We start from the raw sequence: 17,101 nt of genomic DNA, 5'->3' as shown, positions 1-17,101 counted from the left end.
CTGGCTTCGCAAGATTCGCTATCTATTAATTTTACATTAGGTTGGTTTCTTTTGCATATTTTGTGTACAGGTTGTCTACAAAGTCCCGGGACGATTGGATGTTTCCTCGGGTAAAATATTTTTCAAAAAAGTGAAGGTCATCCCTGAATTGAATTTCAACGAGGAATTCAATGGTGACATTCATTTTGACCTTAAAGTTGACCTTCATGGCTTTTTGAAGGTCTACTTTGTTTTTTAGAATGGAAACCCCCTTTTTTACACCTACAATCGATAGAGCGGAAAATTCTACGTTAAGGTACGTACCCAAGTTATAGTTTAATTGCAACGTTCAAGGTCAGCTAGAGGTTATTTGAAATTAACAAAGTTTTCTAAGAGGACAGTGTAATTCCTGAAGTAAATTTGAACAAGAAATTTAATGTTGACCTTCATTTTGACCTTGAAGTTGACCTTTAAGGCTTTTTGAAGGTCAAATTTGTTTTTTTAAACGGAAACCCCTTTTTTACATCTGCAATCGATAGAGCGGAAAATTCTACGTTCAGGTACGTACGGAAGTCATAGGTTAATTGTAACGAGCAAGCTCATGGTATTAATGGCAAAATTGATGAATTTTAGGTTATCATCCCACTCATTGCTGCGTTCGGAGATGCCGGTTTTTATTAAATTTTCCAAGGTTAAGTGCCTTCTTTCAATGTTACCGTTAGACTGTCGGTGGAATACAGTAGTTTTAACATGTGTTACTTTTAGGGCTAGTGGTTTCGTTCGCCATGGGTATCAATACGGTATAACGGGTTAATCGACCTTGTAGGCTCAATATGCATTTAATTCCTTTCGTTGTTTCAGGTAATGGGCGATGTATGTCGGTATGACGGGTCAATCGACCTTGTAGGCTCAATATGTATTTATTTCCTTTCGTTGTTTCAAGTAATATGCCATGTATGTCTAGGGCAATTTTATCATTGATGTTAATAGGATATCTGGTATTATAGCTACAGCCTGGTTTCGGATTCTGGTCGTTTTTTGTAGCAGGCAAATGGGACATGTTTTCACGAATTTCTTGATATCGTTGTCCATTCTTACCCCCTGTCCTATTTTTCGGGCTTTATCTATTGTATATTTCTCTCCGAAGTGTTCGGCATGTGCTTCTTTAATGATGTTCGTTTTCTCCTCCATTGTTAATTCACGGGTGTTATTGAAGCACATGTGAAAGCTATGTTTTGGGTAGAGGTTGAATAAATACTCCACCATTTCTCGTATTATTCCTTTCTCTATTGGTGTGAAAAGTGGGTCCCCGAAAATTAATCTGATCAATTTGAGTTTTTTGTTTATTGTCTCGTCAATCATCCAACCTAGCTTTCTCAACCAGTCTTATTCGTTGAACTTGGGCATGTCTTCTTTATTTATGGTTTTCCAGAGTTTTCCTATCACGTTAGGTTTTGTTTTGACCTTTCCTTGCGTTAGGTTCAGTCGCCAAGTCATGAACTCATCATATAGGTCATCCTTGAGGCAGTTTCTTGGGTTTTCTTGTTCGATGGTTTCCTCTTGTTCGTTAGGGTTGTCAGGGTTTTCTGGTTGATCTTGTTTTTTGATTATTTCTCTGTCTCTTGTTATATTTTCTTTAGTGACTGTTGGACCTTTAATTGGGGTACCCAAGATTTCCGTGTCGAGATGTTCAGTTTCGTCAGAGGTGGAATTAAAGTCTATTCCTTCCAATACTTGTTGTAAGAGATCGTTACTCTGTGGAGGGAATAATCTTGAGAGGCAGTCAGCCACTTTATTTTCTTTTCCTTTTACATATTCGATTTCATATATGTACTCTTCGAGACGCAGCCTCCATCTGAGCAATCTTGAGCTAGGATTTTTAACATTATGATTCCAGATGAGTGCCTTGTGGTATGTTTGAATCGTAAATTTATTTCCCAACAGGTATTGTCGAAGTCTTTTCATGGCCCACACTATTGCAAGGAGTTCTTTCTCTGAGGTGCTGTAATTTTCTTCTGCCTTGTTCAAGGTTCTACTTATAAATAGGCAGGGGTGTCCATTTTGGGAGAGCAAATGCTTCTTCACATCGGGGTGTCCAGTTGAATATTGTCTCTTTTTGTGTTAGTTTCGTCGCTTGGGTTTTTACGGGGTTTGGTTCCACTCCTTCTGCTGTGATGAGGTGGCCCAGGTATTCTAATTTTGGTCTGAAATATTCACACTTTGATGGTTCTAATTTTAAGCCAAGTTGCTTTACTCTGTCTAATACTTTTACCAGGTTATCATTGTGCTCATTTAACGTTTTGCCGAATACTACGATGTCGTCGATGTATACAAAGCAAACTTTTCTTATCAGGCCTCTAAATGCGTTGTCCATCATTCTATGGAAAGTTGCTGGACTGTTCTTTAAACCAAACGGTAACCTATTATACTCAAAGTGACCTTGACTCCTTGAGAAGGCCGTGTATTTTTTTTATTCTTCTTGCATCGGTATTTGGTGGAACCCTGCACTCATGTTGAATTCTCAGAAAACCTTTGCTGATCCGAGTCGGTTGAATATATCGTCTATGACCGGTAAGGGTTAAGCGTCTTGATCCGTATCGTTATTTATCTGTCGGTGGTCTATTACCATTCTAAGCTTTCTTCCTTTTTTGGGCACAATCCATATTGGTGAATTGAATGGTGATTGGGAGTTTCTGATAATTCCTTTCCGGAGTAATTCCTCTGCGTGCTCTAGCGCGAATTCCTTATGGGCTTCTGGAATTTTGAGAGATCTTAAGTTTATTATTTTGCCCGTGTTAAGGATGATCTCATGTCCCGTTAAATCTGTGCACGGTAAGGGGTGTCCTTCTAACGTGAATACGTCTACGTATTGTAGTAGGATTTTATTTACTTGTTCTTTGATTTCTGGTTCTATGTGGTTTAGGTTCAATTTATCTTGCAGTTTCTTAATGCGTTCCATATAATAATGATGGGTAGAATTATTAATGCTATCGTCCTCTTTTTGTTCTGAAACTACGACCCGTGTTTTTATAGATGCTATTCTTTCAAATGAAATAGTTTGAGGGATTTTGGCTGGTGTTTTTTCATAATTATGTTATGGTATGATTAGTTCTTCATTATAAATAGTGTATATACCATCGGGTACTTCTTTTTGTCCTTATATCCATACTGTTTGATCCTCCTCAGCTTCCATCGTTATTTTGCAAATTTTGGTTGTGTTTCTGGATGTATAATCACCTTCGAAATGTAGTGGTAGTTTGTATTGGTCAATAACTAGGTAATTTCGAGTTAGGGCACACCTTGGATATTTGTGGAAAAAAGGTAAACCTATTATACCATCTTCTATCAAAGGGAAATTGTCTTCTATTACATGGAACAATTGTTTTCTTCCCCAGTAAATTAGGTATGTTGCTTCTGATGATTCAAGATAGTCATCTCCCATGGAATCTTAGTAGTATTATCTAATAATACTACTAATTGTCTGTAAACTGTTCCGTCTCTTCGTTTTCCATGGAATGATTGTAGTCTTCCGCAAAGTTTTGACACTCTGCTTGTTCCTATTATTGGTTCTGCTCTGCTATCTCTTCTGTCATTTCCACTTGTTCTAAATATTTTTCTTCATTTTCCTGAATTGTTTTGATTTGTGGAGGTCGATTTTGTGCTGAGCCTGGGTGAAAATCCTGCTGTTTATTATAACATTGGGATACGAAATGTCCGATTTTGCCACACTTATGGCAACTCATTTTAGATCTTTCTGCTAGCGGGATGTTCGCGTTGGGTACCTCGGGCTGATTTGGTGTCGTGTCAGCCGAAGGCCTAAATACTGTAGGTCGAGGTTGAAATTTCAGTGGTTGTCTAGGCACTTGGCTTTGTCTTAGTATCCTATCTTTATTTTTGTCTCTTTGCCAAGCCTCTGCTTCTAGGGCTTCCTGGAGTGCTTTAGTCAGGGTCGCGGGTCTCATGTGTCTAACTTGTGATAATATATCACCCCTTAAATTCATGACAAATCTTTTAATCGCGCTGTTTTCTTCTATTTTTATAGCCATTTTCCTTTCCGTCCCAAATGGATACTCTGCCTGTACCGCGTATACTAATTCGTTATAAGCGGCTCTGAACAATTAGCTAAAAGTTTGTACGGTGTTTCCACCCTGTATAATTGTGTTCAATTTAGCTCGGCACAATTCAATCCAGCTTTGTACTCCTAGGTTTGTTTCCAAAGCTCAGTATAATTCTTCGAAAGTCCCGATTGGTGTATGCCGTATAGCTTGTGAATACCGGCATCATTGGTTCCATTCAGAATCTTTATTGTTCTAATCATATCCTTCGCTGGTGAGAAGGAAGTGATTGCAGGAGCTGTTTCAATTGGCAGCTCATTGGACCGTTCTGTTTCCATACTCCTCAGTATTTGTGGATTCGTGGGTGCGGATTTCTGTCTGTTTTCTGGCGCAGGACAGTTAAAGGGTCGTAAGGGTTGTTGTTTTATTCCTATTCCAGACATTTTGTTTGTTAACTTTTCGGAATCTGAATCGTCGTCCGTAATGAGTGCTGAGTTTCTTGCTACTTGCTTAATTTTTCTTCTTCTGCTGTGATTCTCTACGTTAAGTGTGCTAAGTTCTTCCTTTATTCTGGTATTCTCGAGTTTTAATTCTCTCATTTCCAATCATAATTTCTGTATGGGATCCAGGTTCAAAAAACAATCGGATGCTACGTAGGTCGGCGATGTTGAAATTGACTGAGCTGGAGTTTTTTGGGGGGAGGTCATTGCTGTGTGGAATAAAGGTAACAAGTCGCGCGATGATGAGTCAGAAGTGGTGTCTGTATCGCCTGTGCCGTACGCTGCACTGGCTTTATCTCTATACGTTGCGTATGCCAGCGTAAAGGCTCATCCCGCTTTTGTTATCTAATATGCGTCTGGGAATGTGCTTCCGTTGGGCTTTAAGTCCTTTAATACAGTGGAATGCAAGGATATCGTCTAATACAATTTCTCTGATTTCAAAGTAATTTTTTACTTTTTTTTAAGAAAGGCAGTGCTCTGGAGCACCAGGAGTATACTTTACCCTAATCTTGAAACTCTGCCTCGCCAAATTTTAAACTATTTATTTTCAGTTTCGCATTCGTCTCCTTCCGCAGACAGCAAGGAGGACCTACATATCTATACCTAAATCTAACGCCTAGCAGTCGGGAGTGCTGACCACTGCGCTAAAACGACAAGTTGAAACTCGTTAAAAAATCCATCATCATATGCTACAGTTCAGAAATGTTAAAGTAGCAAATTTTAAGTTCTCCTTCTCTAATTATTTATTATCATGTGGCGTTATGGAAATATAAAATACCTAAATTTTTAAAAGGAATATCAATAAAGTACATTCTAAATAAATAATTTTAATCGATTACAATTTTTCTTCGCGTGATATTTTGTTTTTTCCCGTTATAGACTATTTTACAACTTTTCACAATGACAGGAAATGTAATTTTTTATGGACAATTAAAATTTGTAACAACGGAACTCAAAAATTCAATTGTGAATGTTGAAAATTTCTTAATAATAAAATTTTCTAAACTTTCGTGTAGGGTTTGGTTTTTAGGTGTTTTATACTATTTTACAACGTTTAAGATTGATACATGAAACTTTATTATTACCAATCAGCGCCCGGCCAGCTACCGTCTGAGCATTCGATCATAAGATTTGTTCGATCAGAGCCCAGTCAGCCCCCGACTGGGGTTTTGACATAAATTTTGCCTAGCGAGTCTCCGATAAGCGCACGGCTAGGCTCTTAAAACAAACATAGCCCGGTCAGTCCCCGACCAGAAGCCTTGTTGCACCAGGGCTAACCCGGGCTATTTCCATACGGACATTTGTGTATATTTTTGTTATGTCATTAAGTGAGTATCTGAATTCTCTAATTTCGAAATGATCGGAACAAACACATATATTTTAATTTTTTCTAGAATAGTTTAAAACGTTATTAATAATAATCAAAATTTGAAGAAAAATACAAAGTAAAAATTATTTGAATTATTCAATGAAAATAATTCTTTAATGCTTTTTATGACATAAACAGATTATTTAATTATTAGCTGATTAATTTGTTTAAAATATTACATAACATAAAGATTGAATGTAATGTTAATTCCTGTATTAAGCAACATAAATTAATTGCAGATTTGGATATGACTACTATAATAGAAGCTTATTCATATGTAACCTATATCTATTACAATTATATAGTTTCTGAAATGTTTATGATGTGAAATGAGTATCTGAATTAAATTTTCAAAATTGTATTTACGTACATATTATTTTTTTCCAAAAATAAGGTAAAATGATATTATCAATTCTATCCTTTACAAAAATATAACGTAAAAGTTATTTGAATGTTTTAATGAAAATAATTGTCTATTGATTTTTATGTTGTGAACTAATTAATTGATCACCAACTGATTAATTTTTTTCGGAATATTACACTGTATAAAGATTGAGTGGTTTGTCATGCCGCCTCTAATCTCTAAATTAGACTGCCCGTGACTCTTTTCAAGTTGTTTATATATTAATAAAAATTTGTGACTTTTCTGCACCATCAATTTTGAACATAGAAATTTCCATATAAAATGTGTGAAATAATTTTTTTCTTAGCATTTTTCTACAAAACTATAATTCCTAAACATTTTTTTTACATTTTCGAAGAGATGAGTAAAATCAAATTATGGGAAAAACTTATTTTGAAGCATTCGAACAAAAATTTAGAAGCTTCTCAATAATTTTGAATAATTTTCTTAGAAAAAAATATGGACGACATTTCGACAATTAATTAATTTTTTCAAGATTTAAATAATACTTAGGTTTACTCAATTTTGCAGGGTGTCAAGAAAATGAAAAATATGTGTATAATTTTAGTACAAATGAGAGTAAATTCAAAGTATATTTAGATTTTTTAATTTCAAAAATTAACTTTAGGAGAAAATTGAAAAAGATTTTTAAACATTTCGAAATACTTCCTTAAATTTCGAAAAAGAGTAGAAGATTTTAAAGCAAAATGTTTTAATTTAGTAACAATAAAGATAAAAATAAATTAAACCATCAAATTTCATAAATATTGCGAAGCCTTAAGGAGAATAAAGAAGATTTTTCAAGTGTATACTTTTAAAGGTTTTAAGTGAATAAATAAATTTTATTTAAGTCCCTAGGAAAATTGGGAATATTTTGAGGCGGCTTTGTACATTCTAAATCATTTTTGAAAATGTTAAGAGAAATTGCAGTCAACTGAAAGTATTTTCATGAATTTAAGAGGTAATGTATGGATTAAAAATATTTTATAACTTAGAACCCTTTCCGAACATTCATAGAATATTTTTTGATTCTGCAAAGCTTCTAGAAGTCATGAATATATTTCAAAAGGGGTCGAATTTTTCCTATTATTTTTTAAAAGCCTGTAAAATATATATTTTTTAAATCTAGATTTTTTGTTGGTACATCTGAAATGTTCATAAATCTTTTCTCATTGTATTCAAATTCCTAGAAACTTTTGGAAGATTTTAGAGTAATTTTTTTAAAATTTGAATGGTTTTTGAAAATTTCAAGAAAAATGCGATTCAATTAAAAATATTTTCAGGAATTTAAGGTTAGGTATCCGTTTGAACTAAGGCGCAATTGAACAAGGCCCACTTGAACTAAAACAGTTGAATAACGCTTAATATTTTTGGTCTGTAAAAAAAGAGAAGATAGATGGGATGGTAGTCACTTTAATAGATAGAGTTAATTTCAATTCGTAGCGTTATGTGTCGCGGCGTGTCCAATCCTTGTTGATTAAATTTAAATCTTGTGATTTGAAAATGGTGTGAAAATTTGAAAAATGTATTATAATTGGAAAGATTTTAAATAATATTGTGTCGAACCTTTAGATTTTATAACTATTCTGAAAACGTGACAATTATAAATGCTTTCTGATTGAAAACATTATAAACCGCAGAATTAAAACTTGAAGCATTAAAAATTAAAGTCTTATTAATGAATAAATAATTCTGATCTCGAAATCGTTTTGAGGTTAGATTCAGAAAAATAATTTTTCGCGCAAACAACTCTCTTCTTTTAAATATTCTTTTATTATCATTTTCATGCGCCCAAATGATTAATATTTTCATTCGTTGTGAAATTTCTTTCATCTTGCTGAAACATTTTCAATCTCAAATATTTAAATTCTTTTTCAATGTTTTTTAAATCTTTCACGAACCTTCTGCAAAGTTTAAAACCTTTGAAATCACAATGAAATTTGATTATTCTTTTGAAATCTTGAAAGTATTTTGGAATATATCAAATCATTGCAACATACTTGAAATCGCTAAAAATTCTTCTAAAAACATTATGCAATTATTTAAACAATTAATTATTGTTTATTTTCAAAATTTCTAAAAATGGAGCCAGAGATGTCCACTTTTTTCAAATTGGTATCCTATGCTACTTTTTGTTGAATAATTACATAATTTTGTTACATTTCTTATAATGTTTAACAAATTTATATTTGTTGAAACAATTTTTATTTGCTCAAGGATTTCTTTTTCGATACCTAAAAAAATGCAATAAAATAGAAGACATAGAATTAATTACGATTCTAAAAGTATTTATGGAAAAGTAATTTTTGAAACAAATTATATTTATTAAACAATTAAAAAGATGTAAATGTATTCTTTCTACACACTATGCAGTCAGAAAAATAATATTTATATGTTTTCTATTTAATTATATTTTTCTAGCTATCGAAAAAAATTGCTTGAGAAAGTATAGATTGTTCAAAAAAATAAAAACGTATTAAACATTAAAAGAAATGTATGAATATTTATTTTTAAAAATTTCGAAAATAGACAATAAATGATTATTTTAATAATTATGTGTTTTTAGAAAAATTTGCTACTCCAAACAATGAAAATTAATTGCATTTCAATCAGCGAATACGATAATTTTTTAACAATTTTTGGGAATAAATAATTGTTTAAATAATTTAAATTTGTTTAAAAAATTAGAAATTGTTTAAAAAGTCATGGTAAATATTTAAATTGCCCATTAGTAAATATTTGTGTGGAAAAGACGGAAATAGCTAAAAAGTTACAATAATACGTAAACATGTAGTTTTTTTATTTTTGGGTCATTTCTGGCGCTGCGGGAAGGGTGGGGCTAGGTTGAAAATATAAAGTTATTAGTAGGGTTTTATTTTGTAGGCACTCCTCTTAAATCTCTAAAAAAACTTGACCCGTTTGGATGAAACCCTGGAACATGAGTTTATCTTTTCGAAAATTGTAAATTTCCCCATTTTAATTAAATGGGATTTTGAAGTTCCTGGTGTTAATATTCGAATTTCAAGAAACAAAAAATTACGGATTTTCCTTCTCCGAAAATGCCAACTTTTTAAAGTGGGGAGTCTTGCCCTCTAGAATGAAAAAAATGTTGCGGTGCATTTTTGGACCACCTTAGTGTACACCATATTGAAAGAACTTATATTACAAAGTATTTCAAGTATTAAAAAGATTTCAGAATGATTCCGAACGATGTCACAAAGATTTTAAACATGTCAGAATAACTGTACAAAGATTAAAAGATATAAAAATAGTTATAAATATTTCGCATATTACATATTTCAAAAAAATAAAGAAAATGTCACAATAATTTAAAACATTTCACAGAAAATGAAAATTATATAATGATTTGGCAAAGATTAAAAATATTGGGAAAGATTCAAGAAATATTTCATGTATCGAAAACTGTTTCCAAATCTTTGGAAGATTTTAAGTATTTTTCAATGATTTAATATATTCTAGAATATTTTCACAACGAATGAAAATATTCATCATTTGGGCTCATGAAAATTATAATAAAAGTATAGTTAATGAAAGAGAGTTGTTAGTGGGAAAAATTATTTTTCTTAATCTAACCTTAAAACTATTTCGAGACCAGAATGATTGATTCATTAATAAGACTTAAATTTGTAATTCTTCAAGTTTTATTTCGACGATTTTTAATGTTTTCAATTAGAAAGCATTTATAATTATCACGTTTTCAGAATAGTTATAAAATCTAAGGGTTCGATACAATATTATTCAACATGCTTTCAATTTTAATGCATTTCTCACATTTTTACACCATTTTCAAATATTGTTAATATTAACTAATTGAATTATTTAAAATTTTATTGGTACATGCCCTTTACAATTTATTAATTATTTTCGAAAAAAATAATATGACTGATGAGCACAAGTTCCTTTAATCTCTATTTTCACTGCCTTTTACCAGATTTAAATTTAATCAACGAGGATGGTACACGCCGCGCCACACAACGCCACGATTTGAAATAAACTCTACCATTTAAAATGGCTAACATCCCATCTATCTTCTTTTTTTCTATAGGCCAAAAATATTAAGCGTTATTCAACTGTTTTAGTTCAAACGGGCTTTAGTTCAATTGCGCCTTGGTTTAAACGGATACCTACTGAATTTAAGAGGCTTTGCATAGATTTAAAATACTATAAGCTTTGGAAGCATTTCCGAAAATTTATCAATCATTTCACAGAAAAAACTAAGAATAGAATTTGTCGCAGGAAATTTTTTAGAGCAATAAAGTTTTGTTCAGCCAACTTCTCGTTAAAAAAAACATGTCTTTGTCATGGAAAAAGAAAAGAAAGTTTAACCGATATTTGTGTAGAGTTTATGTAAAAGTTTATCTTCTGTTTTTTCTGTGTTATTATTTCTTTGAAACTTCTAAAAGTCCTAAATATCTTTTGAAAATTCTAAAAAAAAAATGCTAATACTTTTTACCTTTTGAGTAATTTCAATATTTGTGAGACAAAAAATATCATAAAAAAGCATTGTCGTGTTACATCAAAATATGTTTTAATTATTTATATTACGCACTTCGTCTTTAAAAAAATTTTATTTAGAAGATGCCTATTAAGCTTTTAAATCTAATAAAAACAATGTGACTTAACTGTAGCTAGGGTGTGGGGGGAGGTAAGATGTTAAAAAATAATGTTACCTAATATGTGAGCGCTACCTAATAATAGTACTCGTAAATGTTACGTTACATGCATTCACTGAATTCATTCTTTCAAAACCTAATTTCAGCAAGAATATAACGGCTCAGAATATTTTAAGAAACAAATAGTTATTCTCAAAATTAGGTAAATGATAAAAATGAGTACAAAAGTTAGCGCGCGCGCGCATTTATTAGTTCTAGTACATAAAGTATCAAATCGAAGATATTAAAGTTAAATATCCCAGATTTTGCATAGTGTGAGCGTGCGTGCATAGGTGAAGGTCACTTGTAGTTGCGCGTCGCTTCTCGATGCCGGCCGGGTGCGTGGCTTTGTGCAGTAAAATCATGGACTCACGCAAGCTTTTAGAAGCTTGAAATTGCGAAGCATCTATGGTAAAAACATTGGTCGAAGGTAGTTTTAGTTTGTTTTCAAATGATTTATTATTCTTTTCTCTATAAATCTTTGAAAGTGAAATTTCTTTAAACGACCGACATAACCTAAAATTTCAATAATCTATGGTTCAAAAATCAAGAAAAATCACCTACTTTGGTATAATATAAATATTGGGTAAAATTGGATTTGGAGAATATTCATTCGCGATTATTGTTTACTAAGAAATACTTCCTTAACTAGAATTTTTTCACAATTCCCTAGTGGTCTAAGTGGACGGAAAGGATACTCACAGTGTATCCTTATAGTAACCACATAGTATCCCTTTCGTATTATGCATTGGGTAAAATAGGTAATATGCATTGGGTAAAATAGGATTCGGAGAATATTCATTCTCGATTACTGTTTACTAAGAAATACTTCCTTAACTAGAATTTTTTCACAATTCCCTAGCGGACACATTTTACCGTTACAAGAAAAAACTATTGCGATTACTCCGCGGCACCTTCTAATGGGAATTTTAACATAAAATCCGACTTTTAATAATTTAACAGTTGATCTTGATGCAGGAAATTTAGGTAATTTATTCAACTAATTAAAATTTAATTTATTAACATTTTAACACATTTTTATTTTTCTCAACCGGTTCTAATTCTCGCGCGAGAAGCGTGCAACCTCTCGCATGCCCGATAGTCAAGTATCCCCCTTGGGTTCAAGTAGAGGGAAAAAAATTTTAGGGTGGCGGCCCTGACCCTCCCTAAAAACTGCAAAAAAAGTTTGGGAACCGCTGCTGTAGAGCAGCGATTCCCAAACTTTTTTCGTTCTTTCTGGGGAGCGGTAGGGCCGCCACCCTTAAATTTTTTCATAATACTTAAACCCAAGGGGGGACACTTGGCTGCCTGTGAGGCGGGCTTGTGCTGGCTTGTCGCGCTCGACCTTCCCATTATAAGGAAATTAGAGCCGATTAGGAAAAATGGAAAATTTAGTTAAATATTCATTAGCGAATTTTAATAGGCAGCGTTAGATTTTCTGGACGACGACGAGAACATAAGAAAAAGATAGAAAGAGATCGGTTAATGACTTTAAATGTTATTGCACTTTTATCACGCTGCAAAGTAGTCCAGAAATGTATTTTCTTGGGCAAATTTAGTTAAAATAGTAACCGATTTTTATAAACTTTTTTCCATATTTCTAAAATTATATCACGAAATTGGTTCAGCTCATTTAAATTTAATTGTGTCATACCTTCATAACTTCAGTTATTGTAACAGGTCTCAATCTCAGAACAATGAAAGGCATTCATGCTAGGTCAAAAAAAAAATCCCATGCTCACAGCGGGGACCCTGCCTTGGAGCTTACGGAGCTACCCGGCCTGGGGTGGCATCCTCTTACCGACAGGTAGCCACCCTACCCAGGGTAGTAGTTTTGGAATTGCTGCTGTAAAGCAGCGATTCCCAAACTTTTTATGCACTTTCTGGGAAGCGGCAGGGGCCCCATCCTCAATTTTTTTCACAATACTGGAACCCAAGTGAGACACTGGAGGCTAGTCGTTCGTGCTCGGTTGCTTGCTTCGCTGACATTTTCGTTGTTAGAGAATTAGAGCCGGTTGAGGAAAATGAAAAGTTGGTTAAATATTAATCAATAGAATTGTAATAAGTTCCGTTAGAATTTTTAGATTATCAAATAAACGTTAAAAAAAAGGTAGAAGAAGATCGGATAATAACTTCAAGAGTTATCGCACTTTTGTTGCATTCACAAGATTTGTAAATATTTCATTTCTTAGTTCGGACATTAACCGATTTTCGAAAACTTTGTTTTCATTTTCTTTAAATTATATCACGAAATTCATTCAGCCAATTAAAATTTAATTGAGCTAAGTCTTTATAATTTCAGTTATTGCAAGTTCATAACAATGAAAGGGTCCTTCGTGGTAGGTACACGAAAGTCGAGGAAAGTAGCCTTCTGCTCGCAGTGGGGAGCCTGCCTCGGAACCTGTCTAGCTGCCCGGCCCGGGGTGGCATCCCCCTGCCGGCGGCAGCCTCATCAGCCGGCGGCACTAGTTTGGGAATCGCTGCTGTAGAGTATCCTTATCGTTCACCCGGTCCGCTAGAGTTATAAATTAAGATATTAATGTATGTTTTCTCAGTGGGCACAAAATTTGGCTACGTCTTTAAGACATCGTTACGATATCTTTACGACAATTTTACGAAAATTTCACGACATTCTATTTCCGTGTCGTTCCCAGTGGGCACAAAATTTGGCAACTTCTTTAGGATATCGTTGCGACATCCTTACGACAACTTTACGATATCCTATGTCTATATCGTTAAGGTTTCTTTACGATATCGTAAACACGTTGTGTGATTTGATGATGTCTTAACGATATCGTAAAGATACCGACACGACACGGACATAGGATGTCGTAAAAATGTCGTAAAGATGTCATAACGATGTCGTAAAGACTTCGCCAAATTTTGTGCCCACTGGGTTTGTTGTTGATATTTGTAGTTTGTGGACAATTATCAATTATAAATATATAGCTGTGATGCTTTATATGATTTTTCTTGTTCTTCATTCAGGATTATTAAAATATAACATAATATAGTGAATAGACATTTATATGTTATATTATATTATATTTTTGTAATATACATTTCTTAATACCACATTTAATTTATTTTTTTAAAATAATTTTAATATTGGAGATCTTATTTTTAATACAGCTGATATTTTCGTTTAATATCTTACATGGTACATTGAAAAGAATAATTCTTAGCACCAAGTAAATGCATTTACTTGAATCCTATTTCTTAGCATCAACAAAATATTTGTTAACAGAAGTAATTGTTATTTAAACTAGGCATATATATTTTGTTGATCTAAAAAATGAATTCTTTGGCCATATTTTTTTGATTGAAATACATATTTTTTACATTCAAGAAAATGAGTTCCTTAATTCAAAAGGTCTAGATTCGTTGAAATGTGATTTGTCTTTCAAAGAACTATATATTTGATTCAGAGTTCGATTCTTTGAACTGATTCGGGACACGCTTGAATCAATAATTTTTCCATACTTGAATCCAAAATTTATAGCAATGGAGCATTTATTCAGATAAAAAAGGTATTGTGTTTACATAAATTCTTATTTCTTCAGTGAAAGAAAATATTTCATTTGATTACTAGAACTAAATTATTCATAACAAATAAACATTTATTCCAACGAAGCAATCATTTTTTAAGTCATAAACTTAACAATTGGGCGTCATTTGTTTCAATTGAATACTTCTTTAGATTAAAGAAATATATTGTTAAATTAAATATCTATGTTTTTGATTAGAAGAAATATTTCTTTGGCAATTATGGCGAGGTTTAAATACGGTTTTCCGCCTTTAAAAATTTCCATGTCACGTTAGCGTCGTGGTAAACGTTGTGGACTTTGCACTCGATAAACCCAAGTTAAATTCCTGCTGTGGTGGATTTTTCATCGAATTTGTCTGTTTGAGGTTCATCAAGATTTAAAATTATGTGATTTGTCTGAAATAAATATGTATATTAATAACAATGATAATTATAATTTAGGCTAAAAGAATCCAGTTGCTTATTTAGGAAAATATTTATACTACAATGGAAGAACTAACTACTTTCTTGCACTCGCGCATGGTCTAGGCCAAAGAAATATTTTTTTGAATCAAGAGATATATGTTTGTGCTTCAAATATTCAGAAATTTTCCGTCGGGAAATAGTTTTTTGAGCCTATAAAATATTGGTTTGACCTTAAAATATATTTCTTTCCTTCAATTCATATTTCCCCACCTCAAAGAAATATTCATTCCAATTCATGTGACATCCATTTCGAACAGTGAATCATTCATTTGGTATAAAATGTATATTTTTACATTCTCATCATTTATGATTGAAAAAGTATTAGAATTGTCGGAAATTTGATATCACACTTTTTTAACGGATCTCCACGTTTCGAGACCCCCTGAATCCGAAAATCAGGTTTTCACGATGACGTCTGCCTGTCTGTCCGTCCGTCCGTAAACACGATAACTTTCGAAAAAATTAACGAATCAAATTCATCTTTCGCACACTTTTTTCAGGTCCTAAAAGAAAGAACGAGTTCTTGAACCAGCCATTTTCGATAAAAATTCAAAAAGTGAGCGCATTTTGAAAATTTTTAAGACAACTTTTTTCTGAATTTTAATATTCTATGTACGGATATTTATAGTATTAAAAAGAACAAACAATTTATCCTAATGACTTTTTTTGATAAAAAGAAAATTCTCAGAGTTATAGCGTTTTCAAAATTTTTTAATCAACCGAAAATCAAAATTTGAAGCCGAAAAACGCACGTTATGAAAAAAAGTCAAAAAAAGAAAAACATTTCTTTTTGTAAGCCCTACAAGATTATCATAACCAATTTTTGGATTTCTTCAAAAATCGAAAATTCAAATTTTGATTGCACAAAAAATAATGGAAAATAAAATAACTTTCGAAAAAATGAACGAATCAAATTCATCTTTGGTACACTTTATTAGGTCCTAAAAGAAAGGACGAGTTAACCAGCCATTTTTGATAAACATTCCAAAGGTGAGCGCATTTTGAAAATTGTTGTGACAACTTTTTTCTGAATTTGAAAATTCTATGTACGGATATTTATAGTATTAAAAAGAACAAACAATTTATCCTGATGACTTTTTTTGATAAAAAAAAAACTCTCAGAGTTATAGCGTTTAAAAATTTTTTTAATCAACCGAAAATCAAAATTTGAATCCGAAAAACGCACGATATGAAAAAAAGTCAAGAAAAGAAAAACATTTCCTTTTGTAAGCCCTAGAAAAATTATCATAACCAATTTTTGGATTTTCTTCAAACATCGAAAATTCAAATTTTGATTGCACAAAAAACAATGGAAAATAAAAAAATCCATTTTGTGGACAAACTATGTAGGATACGGAAAAAGATGAATTAATAAAAATGGTTATCCCAAAAAAGATCTAGAATTTCATTAAGAATCACTTCTTGATAGGACGCGTACTTTTTGTTTTATTCGTGAAAGATAACGTTGAAAAAAAAATAAAATAAAATGTGTGGAAAAACGACGAAAGTTACGAGAAAAAAAATCCAACAAAAACCTGTTTACAAATGTCTGTTGGAAATCGAGCGCGCAGCGCGAGTGTCACGGTTAGAATGTGTACCTCAAAGCCTACAGAGCTCTGAGAAACTTAATCTTTGACTATACTTAATTAAGTAGACAATTCAGAATATGAAGACGCATATAAATACTGCCATCTAAAAGAGATCTTTTTGATAAAGTTTTTTTCAAGCATTTCAAATGCAAAGAATAAATATCCGAGCGCGAAGCGCGAGGTAACCCATTATCGAGCGCGAAGCACGAGACTCAACCGTCACGATAGGAAATATTGTTAGGAAAAATCTTATTTTTAATATATACAGATACTCTGCTTCAATATATAGATATCGGTCCATCAGTTAATTCACCACGATATTCTACTTTAATACGAGGGTAGTTCAATTAGTCCCTAGAATGAAGTATAAAAACCATTTTTTTTGGGTACATTTTTTTTTATTTTTCAACATAATCTCCTTGTGTGGAAATCTCTGTCCACCGAGCCATTTTTTCAAGTTTGGAAATAAGAAAAAGTCACTGGGGGCTAAATCTGGTGAATACGGTGGGTGTTCGACCAAT

General features: G+C 32.5%; 1 protein-coding gene across 4 annotated transcripts in view; it reads right to left on the bottom strand.

Moving 5' to 3' along the window:
* The window catches only part of LOC117173377 (outer dense fiber protein 3B-like), a 195,558-nt gene that overhangs the window by 35,858 nt on the left and 142,599 nt on the right, over nt 1–17,101 (bottom strand). The window contains exon 4 of one of the 4 annotated variants that reach the window (XM_033361898.1): nt 13,456–13,494. The exons of 2 other annotated variants lie outside the window; for them this stretch is intronic. In XM_033361898.1, coding sequence (XP_033217789.1) covers nt 13,476–13,494 — 19 coding nt within the window. In that variant the 3' untranslated portion in view covers nt 13,456–13,475. Of the gene's footprint in view, nt 1–13,455; nt 13,495–14,669; nt 14,923–17,101 lie in introns of those variants that run through there. One more of the 4 variants, XM_033361901.1, reaches the window with a different exon arrangement.

This window comes from Belonocnema kinseyi, chromosome 5, assembly GCF_010883055.1.
Source record: "Belonocnema kinseyi isolate 2016_QV_RU_SX_M_011 chromosome 5, B_treatae_v1, whole genome shotgun sequence".
NCBI lineage: Eukaryota > Metazoa > Arthropoda > Insecta > Hymenoptera > Cynipidae > Belonocnema > Belonocnema kinseyi.
This window is presented reverse-complemented; position numbering and strand designations above follow the sequence as displayed.